This window comes from Mirounga angustirostris, unplaced genomic scaffold (genome assembly GCF_029215605.1).
Source record: "Mirounga angustirostris isolate CCGP_5_RB_7025 unplaced genomic scaffold, mMirAng1.0.hap1 SCAF_10, whole genome shotgun sequence".
Taxonomy (NCBI): domain Eukaryota; kingdom Metazoa; phylum Chordata; class Mammalia; order Carnivora; family Phocidae; genus Mirounga; species Mirounga angustirostris.
Genome location: NW_026991718.1, coordinates 10,979,027 through 10,998,992, shown reverse-complemented (window position 1 = coordinate 10,998,992; position 19,966 = coordinate 10,979,027). Strand labels below are relative to the sequence as shown.

Genomic DNA, 19,966 nt, shown 5'->3' with positions numbered 1-19,966 from the left:
TGGGTGCAGGGGTGTGTACGCATGAGCATGCAGGGGTGTGTGCATGCACGTGCATGTGTGTGTGCATGCGCGTGCACACCAAACGCACAAGGCATTCACTGTATTTGAAAATGCATAATCACAGAGTCTCAGCAGTGACCTTGGAGGACCACAGCTAGAAAGAGGTGGGTGCAAAGCCAGAGTTCCAAACTCCATTTTAGCACTAACTGCCCCATCGGGCTTGTCCACCGGGCAGCCCTCCTGGCAGCTGGGGAGCACAGACCCCCGGGGCAGAGGGGCCTGTGCAGACCCTTGTTCCTGCGTGAGCCCCGAAGACCTCAGTCCCGCCCCCACACCCAGGCAGCGGTGCCGCTGCTGCTGATGACGACAAGAAGGCCGGCTTCCCAGGTCCTCCCACCGGCCGCCCACACCCGGAGGCCACGCAGCCCCGCGGCTTCCGGCCGGGCCTCACCACGGTCAGAGCCACTGGCAGAACAAAGGCATGTGGGCTCCGGAGCTCCGCTCTGACTGCCTCCCCGGCATCTGTCACCTTCTGTCACAGAACGGTTTATGTACGTGTCTCGTCTCCAGTTCCAGCCGGCTTCGTCATGTCCTGTAGCTTCAGAGAAACAGACTGAAATTTATTTTTGCTAAGAGAGTCGCGGGCATTTCCAGCGTAACCCAACTCAGGGGTAAACCCCTGGTCCCCTCGCCCCACACGAGCCCACTACTGAACTCCGGGACTCTGTGTCCCCCCCACCCGATCCCCTGAGGGCACGGCCCCTGCCCAGAACCCACCCCCACGGCTACCAGCCACGTGGCCCCTGGGCTCTTCCTGGATTTTGTCACAAAGTACTTCCTGCTCCTTGAGAACAAGGCCCCCCAGCACCCACAGCTGGGCCTCCAGTGGGAGAGGATGGAAGCGACCCCAGGGCGGGTAGCGTGCGCTTCCAGCAGGTTTACTTTGGGGCCTGCTCGGTGTCCTCACTCTGACTAAATACACCGATGACAGGAACTGGTCCTTCTCAAGGAGAGAACCTGGTGGGCTCTGATTTTGGCCAAACTGTTCACTTTCTATCAACTCAACCAGTATAATCCCCCTGGGCTGGACTCTGTCTTTGTCACCAAGGGGGTGGAGAGCAGGCCGCCCCAAAACGGGCCACCTGGGCCTGTCGGTTATTCTCAATAACAGTTACCGAAGGGACAGCTGTGTAGGGAGGAGCCTCGGAAGCTCCTCTGTCCCCCTGGGAGCAGGAAGTGTCCCGGGTGAGGGGTTGGGGACGTCCTTGTCACCAGGGTGGGACGTTCAGAGCTGAGAAGGCTGTGTGGACGACCCTGGTACTTCTTACTCATTGGCCACCCCAGCCCAAATCCGGTTCAGAGTTCCTCACGATCGGAAGCTCCCAGGTTGGATGCTCCTTGCCCATCAGTTCCTCACAGAGTCTTTGTCATTTGTCTGAAGAGTACACGGGCCGCCTGCCTCGGGCCATTTTTAGGCCAGAAGGTCATTGCTGGGCCTCCGAGCATGGGGAGTGAAGCTTCCATGTTTCTCCTGTTGATCTGTCTCACGGCCCCATGATTCCCTGTCCCGCGAGCAGACCCTGGAGGTAGAGGAGGATTTTTCCTTCCCTTCCTTCCAAAAAACCAACTTTCTCGACCTAATTTCAGTCCCCGGGATATTTAGATCATCTGAGAATGTCATTCCTCATTCAATGCCACAACTTAAGTGTGAGTTCCTCGGTGACGTCCCCAGGCCTGGCCTTTTCTGCGCTGGATGCGTTTCAGGACGTGTATTCCCCTGTCCCCAAATGCCTTGCTGTGCTGGAGGGAAACCGTCAAGGACCAGCAGAACCACCTGCACAGAAGCTGTCCGCAGGCCATCGGTCACACCCACAACCCCAGTGTCCCCAGGGCAGCTCGGCAGGGCTCTCTTCCGGGGTGGATGCCAGCTCCACCCAGCGACCCCGCGGAGCGCTTCTCAGGAGGTCAAATGGGACATCTGGGGGGGAGCAGGGACCACATCGTAGACCCAGGTGACAGTCACACAGGTCCCAGGCCCTGACCCACTGGCAGGTGACGTCCATGCATGGCTGGACAGTGGAGCTGATCTTGAGTCGGCGTCTCACTCCCCCACTGGGACAGTAGGGTTTATCAAATACAAGCATGGGATTTCTGTTAATACTGAATTTCTAAAAAGGACTGGATGAATTCCAAGTACAGTATGTCCCAAATACTACATCGAAAATGCATACTTTTTTTAAAAAAAATGTGCTGTTTCTCTGCAATTCATATTTATCCGGGTGCCTGCATTTTGTCTGAAAATAACTTTCCTTTTATTTATTATTAGTATTATTATGTTAATCACCATACATTACATTATTAGTTTTTGATGTAGTGTTCCATGATTCATTGTTTGTGCATAACACCCAATGCTCCATTCAGTACATGCCCTCTTTAATACCCATCACCAGGCTAACCCATCCCCCCCACCCGTCCCCTCTAGAACCCTCAGTTTGTTTCTCAGAGTCCATCGTCTCTCATGGTTCATCTCCCCTAAATAACTTTCCTGGTCTGAGTGTCTCTGGCTGCCGTAGAATCCCCGCGGAATCCCCCCAAATGGAGGAGACTGGCCCCGGGGAAGGGGCGTCCTCTGGGAGCCAGGAAAGGACGGGGGTGATTCCTGTCACAGCGGGCTTGCCCAGACCTTCCAGGGACCCCCAGACCCACGCTCCTCCCTGGCCCTTCAGGGCTCCACTTGGAAAGACAGCTCAACACCGACCAAAGCATCTTACTGTTCTAGCCATCCAAGAATTGGCTCCTAGACCCGATGATGTGTCACAGGTGATGCTTGGGTCTGATTTTCGTTATGGGTGTGGGATCCCAGGACGGGGTCACTCATCACTCATCCTTGCTATTACCCCCCACCACTTCCCCGAATCTACATCATGTTCCTCAAGGAATTTCCTTGTCTCCCTCGGAACTTCTTGTCTGTTTTATCCTTATGGGGAGAGGAAGTCTGTTCTTTCCCATCATGTTCCTCTGACAGTCCTCCTTCTCTCTCAACCTATTGCCTGGCATCCATCCCCCTCTCCCTGTGCTCCCCGGGGCTGCTAGCTCAGTGCTAGCCGAGCCTGTGATGCTTGCAGGTTGCTCCTTGGAGAGCTCTGGTCTTTCCCGCAGGGCCTGGACTGCCCGTCCTACCCTCCCACTCCTGGCCGGCTGCATCCTTGTGTCTTCTCTGAGGCTCCATCCCGGGAAACCCTCCTGCCAAAGTCTCTGAGAAACAGATGTGTTGTCATTCTGGGTCTTTGCTCCTTGCATCTCTCGCCCTGTTCTATGTGATTGTCTTCCTTGCTCTCTGGGCGCACTCTTCATTGTGTTCAGTTAATCTTGGAAGAAACTCAGCAAGTAGCGTAGCTAAATATGCACATTTCTAGATGGTAGATTATTTCTGCAATTTGATGTTGGGTCAAAAGACTAGGGCATCTTAAAAGAAATGCTACAGAATTGCTGTCTAGACTGAGCCTCCCGTGGACGCTGTGTCCCTTTTCCCTACGTCCCCATCAACACGGGGTTTTCTGCTGTTGCTGTGACAGATGGAAGGACACCTTGTGATCTAGTGGGCGTTCTTGCTCAGGTTCTGAATGCCAGCTTCCTCGTGCCCCTTGAATACCCGAACACCACTGTCCCCACACTTCCTGCACCCATGCTCGTCTCCTGGACTCAGCTGCCACAAATTCCCATGGACATCGTGGCTTCCAACAACACAAACCTATTCTCTATCGTTCTGCAGGTCCTGAGCCCAAAGGGAGCCTTCAGGGAATAAAATCAAGGTGCCACAGGGCTGGTTACTTCTGGGGCTCCGGGGGAGAGTCTGTCCCCTGCTCTTTCCAGCTTCTGGGGCACCTGTGTTCCCTGGCTTCTGGTCACATCCCTCCCCCCCCCCCCCGCAAGACTTTCCTGCCTCCGTCCCATAAGGATCCTGCGATTGCACCTCACCATCTAATCATGTCTGTAGAGTCCCGGGTCCCAGGATTCAGACGTGATGTTGCTGGATTGCAGCCCACCACGCCCCTCGAGGCACTGGTGCCCAGAGCCTTCTACTGGGAAAGCCTGTCTTTCTGATCCACATTCTCTCACGGGACGACATGTTACCACATCCAGCTGCAGATCCACGGACACCGCTCCCACGTGGATCCTTCCACACAGACTCCAGCCCAAGCTCCAACGGCGTATTTGCAAACCCTACCAGCTCGCTGCCTATGTGTGCGTTCTATACCTCAAATTCAGCGTCCAACCCTGAACAAGTCCTCTGCGGTTCCTGCCCGTCTCCTTCCCCGGCCTCCCAGAGGCAGCAAGGGGATTGCCATGAATCAGTCCAGCAGGCTGAGCACGGCTGGCCTCCCCGCTCTGCCCAGCAAGCCCAGGACTCTCCTTCTAAAGAGGTGCATCTGGTTGTTCCTCTCACAAGACTCTGATGGTCCTAGACCTTTGGGGTCTCTGTCGTGCTGATCATGGCATTCTTATGCTGAAAACTCCTGATGCGCTAATCTCCAGGTGACTTTGCCTAATGGTTTCAGAACTCGATCTTGGCTCCCCTGGAGAAGATGCAGTCCTGCGTGAGTAAATCCTGGAGAAGAGAAGAAGGGAGAGAAGGAGAAAGATCATTTTCATGTAGTAGAAACCCGAGAGACTTGGATGGGACACAGAGTCTAGTCTCCCTTAAGACAACCAGGACGGAAGGCTTGGCAACCGTGTCATCGTTAGCCAGAGAGAACCACTGTGGACGCGTGCTAGGCTGACCACATTGCATCTGAGGTGCGCAGTCTCTGAGGAGGCCAACCTCGGAAACCCTTCCTCCCTCAACTTCCGAAGAGAGCCATGGGCCCCTCTCAGACTAGTGGTGCAGGTCTGCCCGGGGTCAGAGTGGGGAGCCCTGCTTCCTACACAGGGTTTCCTTGCTCACCCAATGCCGGGAGAAGCACCCGTTCACCGTCTAGGCAGGAGGCAGTAATGGCCCACAGCTGCCCGGCCTCAGTGGCCCACCTGACCAGCACAGGGTTGGGCGGCCTCGGAAGGTCGAGGTCCTTTTCCAGAAGAGGCCAGCATCACGAGGGTGACTGTAGCTGGCTTTTTCTTCCTCAGCACACACACTTCCTTCTCCTTCTTTCTAGCTGGGGGCCAGGGCTCCACCTCACGAGGACCTGCTTGCTTGTGACGGCTCACGGAAGCCTGGCGCAAACCCAAGGAGATGGGCGCCGCCCCGGCTCCTGACGCTCGAGTGGACACCGAAGCACAGGGAGGGTTTATAGGGCGGCAGCTACAGCCCAGCGCTGCTGGACTCTCTGTCCGGGAGGCAAGTCAGAGTCTTCCAGGCTTCAGACCCAAGCTGGTGGACGCCGTCGGCGGTGCTGAGACTTAGTGAAGAGCCAGATGACAGTGTCCAGCTAACAAGTCCCCGGAAAAGCAGCTCCGTGGATGTTGCCCTGATGGCCCGCATGTTCTTGGCCGGTTCCACCGTTAGAATGAGAGCGCTCGCGGTCCTGGGCGTCACACTGGTGGCGGCCTGCACACACAGCTTCTTCCCCTTCCTCCCGAGACGCAAGGACCTCCTGTGGGGTGAGTGACAAATACCATCTTTGACCTCATGAAGCCACAGTCCACAGGCACCGAAACAGAGAGCAGCGAGGCGGCTCCTGAGAGTCAGAGGAGACCCGATCCTTCCGAGTTTCCTCCCGCATGTCCGAGAAGGGAGCAGGGATTCTGGAGGGTGGAAGGATCGAAACACAATCCTGTCTGAAGAACAACTCATGTCCTCTGACTATTAATGAGACTCCATTTTACCTGCTTGAATATTTGGGGGAAAAAATGTCTTTGGGCGAAATTGCTTATTCCTTTGCTATAAAGTCGTTTTCTGAGAGCGATGTGTGTGCTGGAACCAGAGCGCTACAGTGTCAGGTGGGGTTGAGAAAGGGTTGGGGTGGTTAAAATGATCACAGCTCAAACTCTGCTTTTGTTTGGCTAAAAAAGAAAAAGAAAAGGCACCAAACACCTTGAAGGGCTTTGACTGGAGCAGAATGTCGGAGGTGCGTCCGGCTGTCAGCCCCGGGGACGCAGACGGTCCCCAGCAGGCTCCTGCCTGCCCGCAGCCTGGCGGGGCTTCTGCGGACCCGGGCCCTCACTCCTTCCTCGGGAGTGGGAGGGCCCTCGTGCTGACAGCCCCTGCCCCACCTCGACTTTGCAAAGAGGACACACGTGTGGAGTCCCACTTTCCCCAATCCCACTGAAGTCGGGGCTCCGTGACCACATGGAAAGTTTCACCCATGTCCTTCACAGACGCCTGTGCCCCTAAGAAAGCTCCCAGCCCATCCCAGGTGGCAGGAAGCTGGAGGCAAGCGCTGGGCTCAGAGAACGCGGGTCTGCCCGCGCCCCTTCCCTCGCACACCTACCGCACGCAGGAAACCGGGAAATCATCCGTCACGGGGACCCCCTGACGTGCTGCACTGTGGCAGGCGTGCTGCGTCTGGAGGACACCAGGACACAAATCAGACGCGCTTTTCAGCCCGCCGCGGGGAAGGCGATCTCATCTCGCCCACGTGAGCCAGCCGTCCCAAGGCCCCGCACGCCATGGTGTTCACAAGTGGCTTGTGAATTAATTGATTTGCCCTTTTATGTCATACTTATTAAGGCCCTAGAGCCACAAAACCACGGTAACAAAAGTTGGGAGTCCTGTGGCTGATGGTGAGCAAGTTGTGCATCAGCCGACCCCCAGAGCAGCAGGCCTACGGGCAACACACCGTTAGCTCCGACGTGTGATACCTGCAGCTTTTGTACAGAAACGTTTATTATTGCCCCGACTCGGAGAGTTTAATTTTCTTTTTGCTGTAGCTTGGACGAAGTATATAAATCACATGCAGTGCAGCATCCGATCAGAATGCTGCACGTCGGGGGTATTTAACTGTTAATTGGAGTATTTTGAGGCTGGCTTATTAATCGTTTACTTTACAAATTACTTATCTAGAAAATATTTCTCGATCGTGTTCGATTTTACATTCATTAATAGAAGAGACTGTTTTTCCCAGTTGACAACGAGCTAACGGCAGCTTTCACTGGTGAAGCTTCTTTGAAAGATCATTGTTATTGCGCACATTTCACTGTCGCCAATTTAACTCCTGATACTGCTGTGCGTTTTCGTGGGTTTGCGTTCTTATCACAGGACTGGGGTCTTTGTGGAGCCCGCAGCCTGGAGGTGAAGCTGCCTGTGGGCTCACTTCTGGGCACCTCTCCCCTGCGCGTCCAGTCTACTCACAGCCCCGGGACGGCCCCAGAGGCCCGAGGTACTGCTGTGTCCAAGCTCCCTGTCCTTCTGGGTCCTTCCATGAAGCCCCACACCCAGGACTGGAGACTGGCTGATACATGGTCAAGGACACACGTAGGTCCTGGACATGCACACCTGAGGGTCAGGCTGTGGCCTGTAGCCATCTGGGGGACAGGAGCGAGGCCAGGGCACCCTTGCACGTACATGCTGCTCGAGTCTAGCTCAGGAAAAGCCCCAGAATGGGATTCCAGGAGGGCTCAGCTCAGAAATGCATGCATGGCCCTGTGGGTCTAAGAAAGAAAGGGCGGGTCCCTTCTGCAGAGCCCGAGGATGTCCTCACGGAAGTCATGTGTTGGTCAACACAGAGGGGGATGCGTGTCCTCCGTGCAAAGTGGAGATTGATGCACAAGCATCCTTACGGCCGACGTTCCCCCAAGTTACAGCTGCTACGGAAAATAAGGTGCACATGGACCGCGGGAAGCAGAGGCCCCTCCTGCAGATCGGGGAACTTAGGAACCAGCCTAATGAGGGGACGCACTTAACAAGGAAAGTTGGCAAACTTTATTCCAGTTGCTTGGGTTTCAGCAAACAGGGATTAGTTACGTCAGGATCCAAACGCAGATCTCTGAGCAAAACCAGCTCCTCAGAGTCAGTCAGCGGTGACACTCGGGGGCCTGCACCATTTACAGCTTCAGAGGAGGAAGATTTTGGCGTTCTTGTTTTTAACTTTTTAACAAGCACTCTTTGGAAACAGTTGACTTGCTGCTTCTTGCTGAAGTATGACGTTCACTTGCATAACAGCTTCCCAGACTCCAGGCCTCCGACATGTGAGATGATTATGTCCCAAGGAGAACTTTCTTTGGGGGGGACCAGGACCGTCTTCAGAAGGCAGGTGTCTTCAGATGGGACAAGTCATGGAACTCTCTAGAAGTCAGTGTTCAGAGCTGAAAAGAAGGGGGCAGGTTCAGGTCGCGAGGTCCGTGATGCTGACTGTGGCGCCGTGAGAGGCTGACCAGCCCGGGAGGAAGGAGCTAAGGAGGAAGGGGGGCTGCAGGGTCTGTGAAGGAAGGGCAAGCCCGCCGTCCCGGGCAGGACAGAACCGAGCCGTCACCGTCCACGCTGTGGGGATTTATAGGAACACACTGAGTCCTTCGGACACCAGAATGAATTTCTCCCCCTTTCTTGCTCACAGGTCCCTAAACACTAGCCCCCCCTCCCCCCATGGCTGGTATAAAGATACATTCGTTATGTTAATAAGGAGACTTTGGAAAGCCCTCAGGTCACCCAAGGATGGAGGCTTGTGGCCAAGAGCACCAACCCTGTGATCAGGGGGTTGGAATTTTCTGGGCCCCCAACCCCGCCTCTGGGCAAGGGGAGGGGCTGGAGGGTGAATCAGGTGCCAATGCCCAGGGACTTGTCTACTGTGTCTCTGAAATGAAGCCTCCATAAAACCTCAGAAGCACTGGGTTCAGAGAGCTGCTGGGTTGGGGACCCCGAACGTTCCCACATGCCACCGAGCTGGCCCCACACGTCCCAGGGAGAGATGCTTGTTTGCTGTGGGCCTGACCCTGCACGTCTCTCCCTCGGGCTGTTGATTTGCATCCTGAGTAAACTGATCAATGGAAGTGTTTCCCTGGGCTCCGTGAGCCACTCGCGCAAATTAAGGGAGAAGAGGAGGAGGTCCTCGGAACCTCCCTGGTGTAGCCTTTGGCCGAAAGCTCAGGTGCCGGCCTGAGGCTGGGGACCAGCGTCCTGTGGGCCTGAGCCCACATCCCGAACCCCGTGGCAGGGGTGGCCGTCTGGAATAGGGAGAGCAGAGGGCCACTCACGGCGGCTGAGAGCACTGGGGATGAGAGCAGAAGAGCCGCCTCCTGCAAACGCTTGGGTTTGTGGGGCCCTCTGCGGAGAGCTTCACAAATCACCTGTTGCACCCTCAAAATAACCCTCAGGGTGATCAGAAGTGACACACTGGGCTTGGGGGCCAGTTTCAGACCAGGCTCCAAGGCGGCCTGGCTCCAGGGCCCCCGCATGTCACCACCGGGCACAGGGTCAATGAGCAGGGCGACTGTTACATCCGGGAAGTGAGGGGCCATGCTGGCTTTGGGGATGAAAACACGAGCCATGAGGGCTGTGCAGTGGGTTTGAATCACAGATGCACGGTACCCCTGCTTTTGTGGGGTCTCCCCGTCCCTGCAGGTCCGAGAGCGACTCCGCGAGCCCAGCTTGGTCCGTGGAGCCCCTGCCTGTTCTGGGGGTTTCTGCCTCCTTGGGCCCACCTGCTGGTCCCTTGTTCACCTTCCACAGCGAGCTCCCCTGAGCTCGCAGGCCTGGGCCCTGGCAGAGCGGCCCCTGCCCCACGGTGTGCTCCCCAGACCCTTGCGGACGGAGGGTCACCCAGCACTTGGTGGCTAATCACTTCTCCCAGAATCCCAGGGACAGTCCACATGGAATTGTGTCTTTCTTACAACACACTCAGAGTAGACTGGGGAGGACAGGAGGGGCGGTGGAGAGGGTGCGTGCAGGTGCTTGTGCTGGGTTCTGCCCCGGGGGACCCCCGAGTCTGCTGGGGTCTCTGCCCTCGGCACCTGCTGTCTCAGGATCTTCAGATGCTCCTCACAGTTCAGAGGCTCTTACTTCTTCCTGCAACAAAATCATTAGTGAAGTTTTAGGACAAGGACACCTGCCAAGCGTACTCACTACTTAAACAGATTTTCTGGGATATGCTGTGCCCACTTCATCCTAAATATAGACATTTACCATTCTAAAAACAGTTTAATTCCTATAAAGGTGTATATGCTCGAAAACATTCTGATTATTTATTTTTACAAATAAATGCATTTCCTTTGATAAAGTATTGATTATGCAAAAGATATATTAGTAACAGAAGCTACTTGTGTGTGTCACTCGAAGAACTTGGCTACTTTACGTTATTCATGTGGAACCTCACATTTCAACCCAGAAATGGAATCTCACACTATTTTTTTAGTCTGGGTTGCTATAACAAGCTACCACCAACTGGGTGGCGTATAAACAGGAGACATGCATTCCTCATGCTCCAGAGGCTGCAGGTCCAGATCGAGGAGCTGGCACATTTGGGGTCTGGTGAGGCTGCGGGGACATGCATCCGGCTGCGTCCCCGCTGGCTGGGGCTCTCGCCGTGTCTTACTGATCCCACCGCAGGGGCTCCACTTGTGACCGTCCTCACATTGTCACGCGGGGGGTGAGGCTTCAATATACGCATTTTGAGGGGCCATGAACGTTTAGAGCATAGGACTTGTTAAACTTTTCAAGCACAAAGTAAAAGAAAATGCTAGTCTTGTCACTGCAAAGTGCTGGCATGTTTAAGTAATTTATCTTTTGTCCGGTGCGCAACTTAAAATAGGGAAATATGAACTTCCTGCTCCTCTTTGTTAGGGAACAAAGTACTCAGGGTTCTCTGGACTAACCAGAGGTGGTCTGGCAAGCGGGAAGCAAGAGTGGCCGACGACGCTTGGAGGCGGTGCGAGCGTGAGGGTCCACGCGCTCCTCGCACTCCAGGGGCAACTCTGCAGGGGGAGCTCATGCCCACTGTGAGCTGGGGACCTGGCCAGGAGCCATGGGCTCGTGGCTGCCTCATGCTGGACGCGGTGGACGTCCACTGAACGTGGCAGAGGGTGGCTGCGCATGAATCTGCGTCATTGTGCCGTATGTTGTTCCACAGGACGGAACAGAGACTCTGCTGTCATCAGCATCGTGGAAGCGAGCAGGCGCATGGTGGACGGCGCCATCTACCACACCATGAAGAGGTAGGCTTTCCGTGGAGGGACGGGGGGCAGGCCACTAGGGGACGGGGCTGCCCCGTGTACTTTTCACCAGTGGTCCAAAATCTCCACTTGACCTCATGTGCATTCATTCTTTTTCCTGGCTTCGTGGGCAAGATCCTGAAGGAACCGATGTTCAGTCTCAAATTCTGTCTGGCAAACCCCAGAGCAAAGCACGGTGATCTCACCGGGACTCAGTACTGCAGTCCCGGTGGCAGGCGGGGGTCCCGGCAGCACACGGGGGTCCTGGCAACAGGCAGGGGTCCTGACGTCGGGCAGGGGTCCTGGCGGCGGGCGGGGGTCCTGGCGGCGGGTGGGGGTCCCGGGGGCACATGGGGGTCCTGGTGGCACGTGGGGGTCCCGGCAGCACACGGGGGTCCTGGCAACAGGCAGGGGTCCTGACGTCGGGCAGGGGTCCTGGCGGCGGGCGGGGGTCCCGGGGGCACATGGGGGTCTTGGCAGCAGACGGGGGTCCTGGCATCAGGCAGGGGTCCCGGTAGCACGCGGGGGTCCCGGCGTCAGGGGGCTCCTCGCCGGGGGGCAGTAGGGAGGAGCTGAGACCAGAGAGGGGGGCTGGGCTGAAGGACGCCGTGTCACATGGGGCCCTCCGTGCAGGATTAAGTCTACCCATCATTCAGGTTTAAGTCATTAAGAAACGCCTTGATTTTACATATGCAATTGACATCAGTATTGAGCACATTGTGGTCTCACATGAGATATTTGTGAAGCAAACAAACAGTAAAGAGCAGGTTTTATCCTCCAAGCTTATTTTGTTGGCGGCTGGCTAACACTTCTATAAGCTCTCGCTAGGGACGGTGGTGTCCCCCACGCGGTCATCGAAGCTGGAGCTGCTGCGTCTGTGTGCCCGAGACCGGGTCCGCAGAGCAGTGCACGCCCTTCCCCAGATGCCGGGTCGCCCCGCGGGCATCACCCGGCCCTGCGCTCATGGACCCACACTTCGTTTTCACAACTGACACATCCTTTACTCACTTGCCTGGGAGCCTTCCTGTGGGCGTAAAACGCTGGGCGTGGCGGGCTGTGCGTGGGGCCCTCCGGCCGCCGGGGGCTCGTTCTCTTCTGGGATCGAGGTGGGTGCGTCACACACACCCTTGCTCTCAGCTCCTTCTCTCACAGTCCTTTCCAACTTCCAGCTGCAAGTCCTCCTACTCCAGTGTCTCTGATCTTCTAAAGCTCCCGCCCCTTCCCAGACTCGCCACTGGGCACACTGGCCATGGGGTGCAGAACCCACACCTCCGTAGGGGAGGGTCCGCGTGCCCGCCTTTTGCCCTGGAGAGGGTGGTGTCATGTTACACGGTCCGTAGGGCTGTTTTGCGGAGGAAGACACCACCTCTGCCTTCCAACGCTGCCCCCCTTTTTCAGTAGCATCCATGCCCAGTGTGGGGCTTGAACTCAGGACCCCGAGACCAAGAGTGGGTGCGCTGCTGACTGAGCCCGCCAGGCACCTCTCAAAGCTGCCCGTTTTCTAGGCATCCTGGTAAAGGTGGACGAAAACAAAGACAGTGCCCTTGGCCTCACAGAGTATCGGGAAATAACCCAGAGCTAGGGAGACTGTCCCCCAACAATATCCGACCCCCATGTGTACAGCACCCTGGCATCTTGCAAACTTTTTCAAGGGGACCCTTTCACTCTCCAGTGACCGCTCCGGTGGATCTGACCAGCAGGGCTGGGACCGCATCCGTTTATCCCACATCCCGTTCACTGGGTTCAGCGGCTGCCCCCAGCACTCCGGGCTGCAGGGGGAGGCAGACAGGCCCTGCTTGCGGCGTCCTCCCAGCTGCACGAACCAGATCCTTTGGGGTCTACCTCAGGAGGCCAAGGGCTTCACCCTCGGTTCTGAACTGACCTCTGCCCTTGGCCAAGGAGAAGGTGTCCTCCATCTCAGGGCCCCGGTCCGGCTGTCTCGTCCACGGGTCTGCCAGCGAGCTGAGGCTGGCCTGAGTCTCCTCCTGCCATTGAACTCTGAGGACAAAGAAATGGGGTAATTGGGGCAAAATAAGGAGGTGGGAGCGTGGCCACTGCAGACTCCAAGGGGGTACGGCTGCCCGTGCGGGCTTCGTCCTGAAGAGAAGAACTGGCCTAGGCCCTTCCCTGAAGTAGCCTTTCTAAGTCCGCCTGCACCCATGGGGACGTGGCCCCTCACGTGGCCGTGTTCACGAGGGCTGTGGCCGTGGGCTTTGTCTCAGTGCTTCGTGCTGGGACATCGGCACCCCGGTCTGTGGCCTGGGGACCGGCTGCAGTGAGTCTGGGCCCCTAGAAGGTTCTGCTCACCAGCTCGCTGGTTTGCTTGTAAACACGGTGAGAAGGTCACTGCCTGAGGAGGAAGACACCACCTCTGCCTTCCAACGCTGCCCCCCTTTCCAGGGACGTTTGCCAAGCGGGTAGCCTTGGAAGATAGGGCGCCTCCCTGCACAAAGGGGAAAGTTTGCTCCCTGTTGATGTTAACAGCGGGGGGTGCCTGGGGTGCAGGTCAGGTCTGCGGCCCGTGTGCTACAGGGGTCCCCCGGCCGAGGCTCCGAGGCCGCCGCACGTGGCCCAGGGCCTCCATGAGGAGAGGGGCACTGGCCTCCGGGGGCTGCTGGAGCATGTTGCCCCAAACCCAGTGGCTTAATCCAGCACGCATGGACGGTCACACCATCCTGTGGGTCCCAGTCCAGCATGGACCTCCATGGGCCAGAGTCCAGGAGTCTGTGGGACGCCAGGCCTTCTGAGACCCAGGAAACCTCCCTTTCCTCAACTTCCTGGCTCTAGAGGCTCCCATGTTCCCCAGCTGGGCCCTTTCTCTGTCTTTGGGGGGCGATGAAATCTCTGACCACTTCTCCTCCCCACCCCCTGTCTTCCTCCTCCCCTCGTAAGGACCTGGTGGTTGTGTGGCCTTCTGGATAACCCAGGGGAAGAGCCCCATTTATCCTCAGCTGATTAGCAATCCCAATTCTATCCGCAACATAATCCCCTTTGCTAAGCAGCCAGGCCTGTTCACGGGCTCTGAGGGGTCCAACTTGGACATCTTTGGGGGGCTGTCCTATCTCCCCCAGAGTCTCAGGGAGCCCCAGAAAGGCCAGAACTGGCACTGCGGTGGCTGAGGTCTCATGTCTGAGGCCAGGGTCCTATGAATGGGGCTGGCGTCCTGTGTCTGGGGCCGGGGTCTTGTGTCTGGGGCCAGGGTCCCGTGAATGGGGTTGCGGCCCCTTGTGTGGGGCCGGTGTCCCACGTCTGGGGCGGGGGTCCCGTGAATGGGGCTGGCGTCCTGTGTCTGGGCCGGGGTCCTGTGGCTGGGGCCGGGGTCTTGTGTCTGGGGCTGGGTCCCGTGTCTGGGGCCGGGGTCCCGTGAATGGGGCTGGCGTCCTGTGTCTGGGCCGGGGTCCTGTGGCTGGGGCCGGGATCTTGTGTCTGGGGCCGGGTCCCATGTCTGGGGTCAGGGTCCCGTGAATGGGGCCAGAGTCTCTTGTCTGGGGCCGGGGTCCCGTGAAGCTCTGCAGGCTGGTGTTCATGACGACATGGTGTTATAAACACACAGGCAGGCCTCACATACTGTGTTTTTATAGATCATGCACGGTTATAGATCATGCACATTCATAGGGACGTCAGATTTTCTCTAAAGTATCTGCCGTGGATGCTCACAGTTCTTGTGTTTCAGTATTGCCTCTGTCACTGGCCGTCCACCTGATGCCAGCTACCTGACTCTCAATGAGCGAGTTTTGTAAAATGGGCCTAATTACGGCGTTTACCACCCGAGGTTTTCAGAAGTAATAGCCTGAGGTATGAGTTGTGCTCGGCACAGCACCTGCCACCCTGGTTTGCTCAGGGAGCCTGCACGTTTGGGCTTATCACTAACACACGGAAAGCTTCGGTGGCCGGCTGGCTCACAGCCGGTGGGACCACTGGAAGCGGAGCTCGCCTGCTTCTGCAGCGTCAGGAGCCGTAGATCCCAGGGCAGCTGGAGGGGCTTCCCTCCAACTGCTGGCTCTACCTGGGGCCACGGGGCTCCACTCTGCAGGTGCCGCCCAGGTAGAAGCCGGCTCGGGCCCCCTGCCCCCTGGGTCGCTGGCCCCAGAATGCTGTGGGCAGGGGGCTGGACAGATCCCCCAGGGCTGGAGCTGTTGGAATGTGAGAGGCCGGGGACGCAGGGTGCTGGGGACAGGGCTCGGTGCTTCCTGTCCCCCCACAAATGGTTCTGTTGCCCTGTTCCGCCCTGTGGGGGTTGATTCTCTGACTGGAGGGGACGGGCCGGCCTGCAAGCACCTGCTGGCCCCAGGAGCCCACCAGGGCTGCACGCACTCAGGGCCCCTCTCTCACTGGCTGGAACACAGCGAAGGCGTCTAACTGGATTTTTTTTTTTTTTTAAGATTTTATTTATTCATTTGACAGAGAGAGAGACACAGCGAGAGAGGGAACACAAGCAGGGGGAGTGGGAGAGGGAGAAGCAGGCCTCCCGCCGAGCAGGGAGCCCGACGCGGGGCTCGATCCCAGGACCCTGGGACCATGACCCGAGCTGAAGGCAGACGCTTAACGACTGAGCCACCCAGGCGCCCCATAACTGGATTTTGATGAGAAGGTTTATCGGCCCCAAGTCCTGTCCCTCTACGGCGGTCCTGGTGAACGGCCTCCGGATACGCCCACCCTGACCCTCACGGCGCTGGTCCCTGGCATGTGCTCTGCTGGACTGAGTAGTGATTACTTTGGAAGCAGCCATAAGCGAACAACCCGCTTTGTGTCTCCTCTTTGCCGCAGGGACCTCAGCAAAAGAGAGATCCCTCGTCCATCACAGCTTCTGTCTTTTTCCAAACTCCCTGAGCCAACCAGCCGAGCCATCGCCCGAGCGGCCGAGATCATGGAAGCTTCCGTGCAGGCCCTGAAGACAAGCGTCTCCGGGAAGCTCGGGCGATCTCAGCCTCCCACCGGTGAGCCCCCCGAGGTGCCCCCACCTGAGCGGCGGCCCCCGAGGGCAGACCGCAGGGCTGGGCGGGGACTGCACGGGGCGCTTCTCACTCGGCTCCACGCTTGGACGCGGCGGATCCTTAACCGCTGCTCGAACAGGCATGAGATTGTGTCTGGGCTCCCTGGGAGGTACCTGTCCCTGTGATGTGGGGCGGTGGCCGTGTGGCGTCCAAGTGGCAGTTTCCGGGGACCGGTCGGAAGGCTGGGAGCTGCTTGCAGGGCTGTTCCAGGAGGCGCGTTCTCCTGGGAGCCGCCCGGGGCAAAGCCCCTCCCCGCTGCGTGGCCGTGGCCTCCATGACTTCCTCCGAGGCTTTGAGAGCCAGTCCGCCCGACCCTGACCCTGATCTGGGGACAACACGGGCTACGGGCAGAGGAGCTGCCTCAGAGGAAGGCAGCCTGTGGGCCAAGGCCGGGCGCTGCCGGCCGGACCGGGCGGTCTGTGCATCCTGGGATGGGGCCTGGAAGACGGGCTTTGGGACAATCAGACGTATCCAGGCTTCTTCAGTGTGGAGTCACGGCCCTCTTGCTCTCTGAGTGCTCCCTCCGGAAAGGGCCGAGACACTTAATGCTGACTTAGCCTTTGTTTCTTTTACTTTATTTTTTATTTTTTTAAATCTGTTTATTCCAAGTTTTTATTTAAATTCTAGTTAGTTAACACATAGGGTAAAATGGGTTTCAGGAGTGGAATTTAGTGATTCCTCACTTGCCTACAATACCCAGGGCTCATCGCAACAGGTGCCCTCCCATCCCCCAGCCAGCCCATCCCCCCACCTCCCTCCAATAGCCCTCCCTCTGTTCTCTAGTGTTAAGAGTCTCTTACGCTTTGCTTCCCTCTCTCTTCTTCCCTTCCCCTACATTCATCTGTTTTGTTTCTTAAGTTCCACACATGAGTGAGATCATATGGTGTTTGTCTTCCTGTGACTGACTTATTTCACTCAGCATAATACCCTCCAGCTCCATCCACGTCGTTGGGAAAGGCAAGATTTCATTATTTTTGGTGGCTGAGCAATATTCCACCGTGTATAGATATGTCGCTTCCTAGTTAGCCTTTCGAGTAAGACAGGCTTAGCCAAGTCAGGACTCACCAGAATTCTCAGATACCACACTTAGCAGGTTCAGTTGACTTCATAGCAACCAACGGTTCATCAGACATGGTTTTGTTTCAAACTGTGGGGCTGAGCAAGGGCTCTAAGGCCGGCCGTGCGTGCGCGGACCCCCTGCCCCCGGTACCTGCTCCAGGGTCAGTGCCCTTGCTCAGCTCTGGGGAGGCAGGTGCCTGGGGAGACGAGGCTGGGGGTTTGGTCCAGCCCAACATGCAGAACCGAAGAACCGACTCATTTATGCAGTTTCCTGAGGCTTCCGTTGTCAACAACGTGGACAGGACTGGACAACGTGCAGTGTGAGAAAGGCGATCCTGGCAGTACACGTGGGCTTGTGACCTCATCAGCGCGAAGCGTCCACAGCCGTGTGCGGGCACCCAGTTTCCGGGCTCCTTCCTGGCTCTGCTTCTGCTCATTGTGCAGCTGTGAGAGTATTTGGCTCCATGCAGGGGCCCCAGTTTCCTCCCATGGGTGCCTGAGCACATCCTGGCAGGAGGGAGCTGTGCTCAGCCTCGTGAGGAGCGCGTGTCGTCCGTGGGCAGAACGGGAAGCCCGGCCCCGGGGTCGTTCTGCTGCTTGCACAGAGCCCTGGCAGACACGGCTCCCTGCATCACCGAGAGGCCAGTCTGGTTTCTCTCCGACTTAGAGTGGAATATGCGTTCTTTCCAGAGTTCCTCTAGCGAGTCAACCTCACCGGTATCTGGCTGTTGTTTTTATGGCATTATCTGGAGGATTTGTACAAACCATCTTGGAGAAGTGACCGATGATCCGTCTAGGAACACACAAGAAAGCAGGCCTTGCTCTGATTTGTTGAATAAACAGCCACAGCATTGGGGAAATAAATAGAGATAAGCCTGCTTTCTGGGGCCTAACCTGGAAAGAGTGGCAAGGAGGGAACCAGAAGCCAGTGCTCGGAGAGAAGGCAGGCTGCCCGCACAGCTGACCGGGCGGGCTTGGGGGAGGGGGAGGACCGAGCTTTGCTGGACGCACGGCCTCGCTGCCAGACTGCGGAGACGCTCGGGGACGCGGCCCCACAGGTGGGGTCAGGGCTCTGACTTGCTTTTCTGAAAGGTCACAAAGCAGACATAGGTTTTAAAGGCCCAAATCCTCTCAGTGAGGAAGCGCGCGGGGATTACGGGGAGTGACGGGCTTGAAGGAGAAGGAGGAGACGCGGCTGGTGTGGGGTCCCCCGTGTGGAGGCTGGGGCCCCGTCTGAGACCTCCTTACCGCGTGCACGGCCACAGGTAGGCTCGTCATTGCGAACGGCGGTCAGTGCGCTGTTGTTTCCACCCAGACGTCCTGCCGGAAGATGTGCTGAACACAATTGCGAACGTGTCCGGATGCCTGCCCTACATGCTACCCCCCAGATGTCCAGACACCTGCCTGACCAGCAAGTACAGACTCATCACGGGCGCTTGCAACAACAGGTGGGCGTTTCCGTCGGACTGGCTCTGTCTTCTGGTGGCAGCTGGGCCCCAGCAGGGCTGGAGGCCATCCCCAGGGGGGCTGCAGACCACCGGGTCTTCCCCCCTCTGAGTGCCCAGGACCACCCCACCTGCCCCACCCCGTCTGCGGTGCCCCCCACATGACCGCATCCACCAGTGTCCCCTGGGCGCTGCCCCACCCTGTCTGCAGGTGTCCCTTAGACACCCGTCCACTCCATCCGCGGGTGTCCCGACACTGCCCCACCCTTCCCACAAAGTGTCCCCTAGAGTTGGGTTCTGGGAAGGCCCAGGAACCCTGGGCTCGACTGAGATCAGAACCCTGAGAAGGATGAGGAGGCCCAGATGTCCTTTGGGTGGAGGACGGCTACGGGGCCCAGGACACAAGTCTGCACCAGACCAGAGCCACCCAGCTACTGGAGGGCAGCACGACGATGGCCCTGTCCCCGGGGTGGGAGCTGGGAAAAAGATGGCTGTCCTCCCTCCCTCCCTTCCTATATTTATTCAAACACTCTGAGCGCCCTTAGCCAGGCCCTGTGACACATGCTGGGGAATACGACAGACCTGTCCTCACAGAGCTGATGAATGGGACCACGGGCCCCAGTGGGTCCAGCATAAACAGGACTAGCTCCCATTTTTATCACAGAGAGCTTCGCAGTTGGAAGGCTAGGTCCTATGATGACTCCTGGACTAACCAGAAACGCAGGACGAATCTCAGAATGAAACAAAACGGTGGCGCCCACGTGGCTGGTCACGGGGCTCACGGGGGCTACTGCCAACAGATGGCACGTGGTCCAGTCCATGCTTCAGGACAGAGGGTGGTGCTTGAGTGGACCAAATCATCCAGGACACGTGGGGTTTCCCAGATGATCAAGGTGCCCTCCTGCACTCTGCTAAAGCCACTCCACACCAGCGAGTGCGTCCCCTCTCCGGCCCCCTCCCCGGGAGGGCCTGGGCCCCTCAGCTCAGCTTCCCAGGTCCCTTCGCAGGGGCAGGACGTCCAGCCCAGCCCTGGGGAAGCCCCCCACCACCGGGCGGGCCTGTCTCCTCCGTCGGCCGCCCGCTCCCCAACGGCACGGGGTCTGCCTGGGGCACAGGCTGCGGAGGGTGGGGAGTCCTCCGTGCGCACGGATGCCCCGCTCGGGGCTGCTCCCACGGGCACGCGTGCTCTTGCAGCCTGGGTCCAGCCCGCTGCGCAGGTTCTGTGCCCCGGGTTGTTTAACCCCAGTGTGTTCAGATAGAGGGACTAAGGACAGGACGGGTATTTCTTTCTGGCACGTATTTTTCACCTGAGGAAGTGTATTTTCCTTCTGGATAGTTCTGGTTATTAAGCTGAGTTTCTAGAGCATCCAGGTTAGAGTGTGATCTTTT

General features: G+C 57.6%; 1 protein-coding gene across 1 annotated transcript in view; it reads left to right on the top strand.

Annotated features, from left to right (window-relative positions):
• Window positions 1-5,504: 5,504 nt before the first annotated feature.
• The window catches only part of TPO (thyroid peroxidase), a 51,637-nt gene continuing 37,175 nt past the window's right edge, over window positions 5,505-19,966 (top strand). Inside the window, 4 exon segments of the mRNA XM_045883931.3 lie at window positions 5,505-5,598; window positions 10,998-11,082; window positions 15,847-16,016; window positions 18,448-18,580. Coding sequence (XP_045739887.3) covers window positions 5,505-5,598; window positions 10,998-11,082; window positions 15,847-16,016; window positions 18,448-18,580 — 482 coding nt within the window.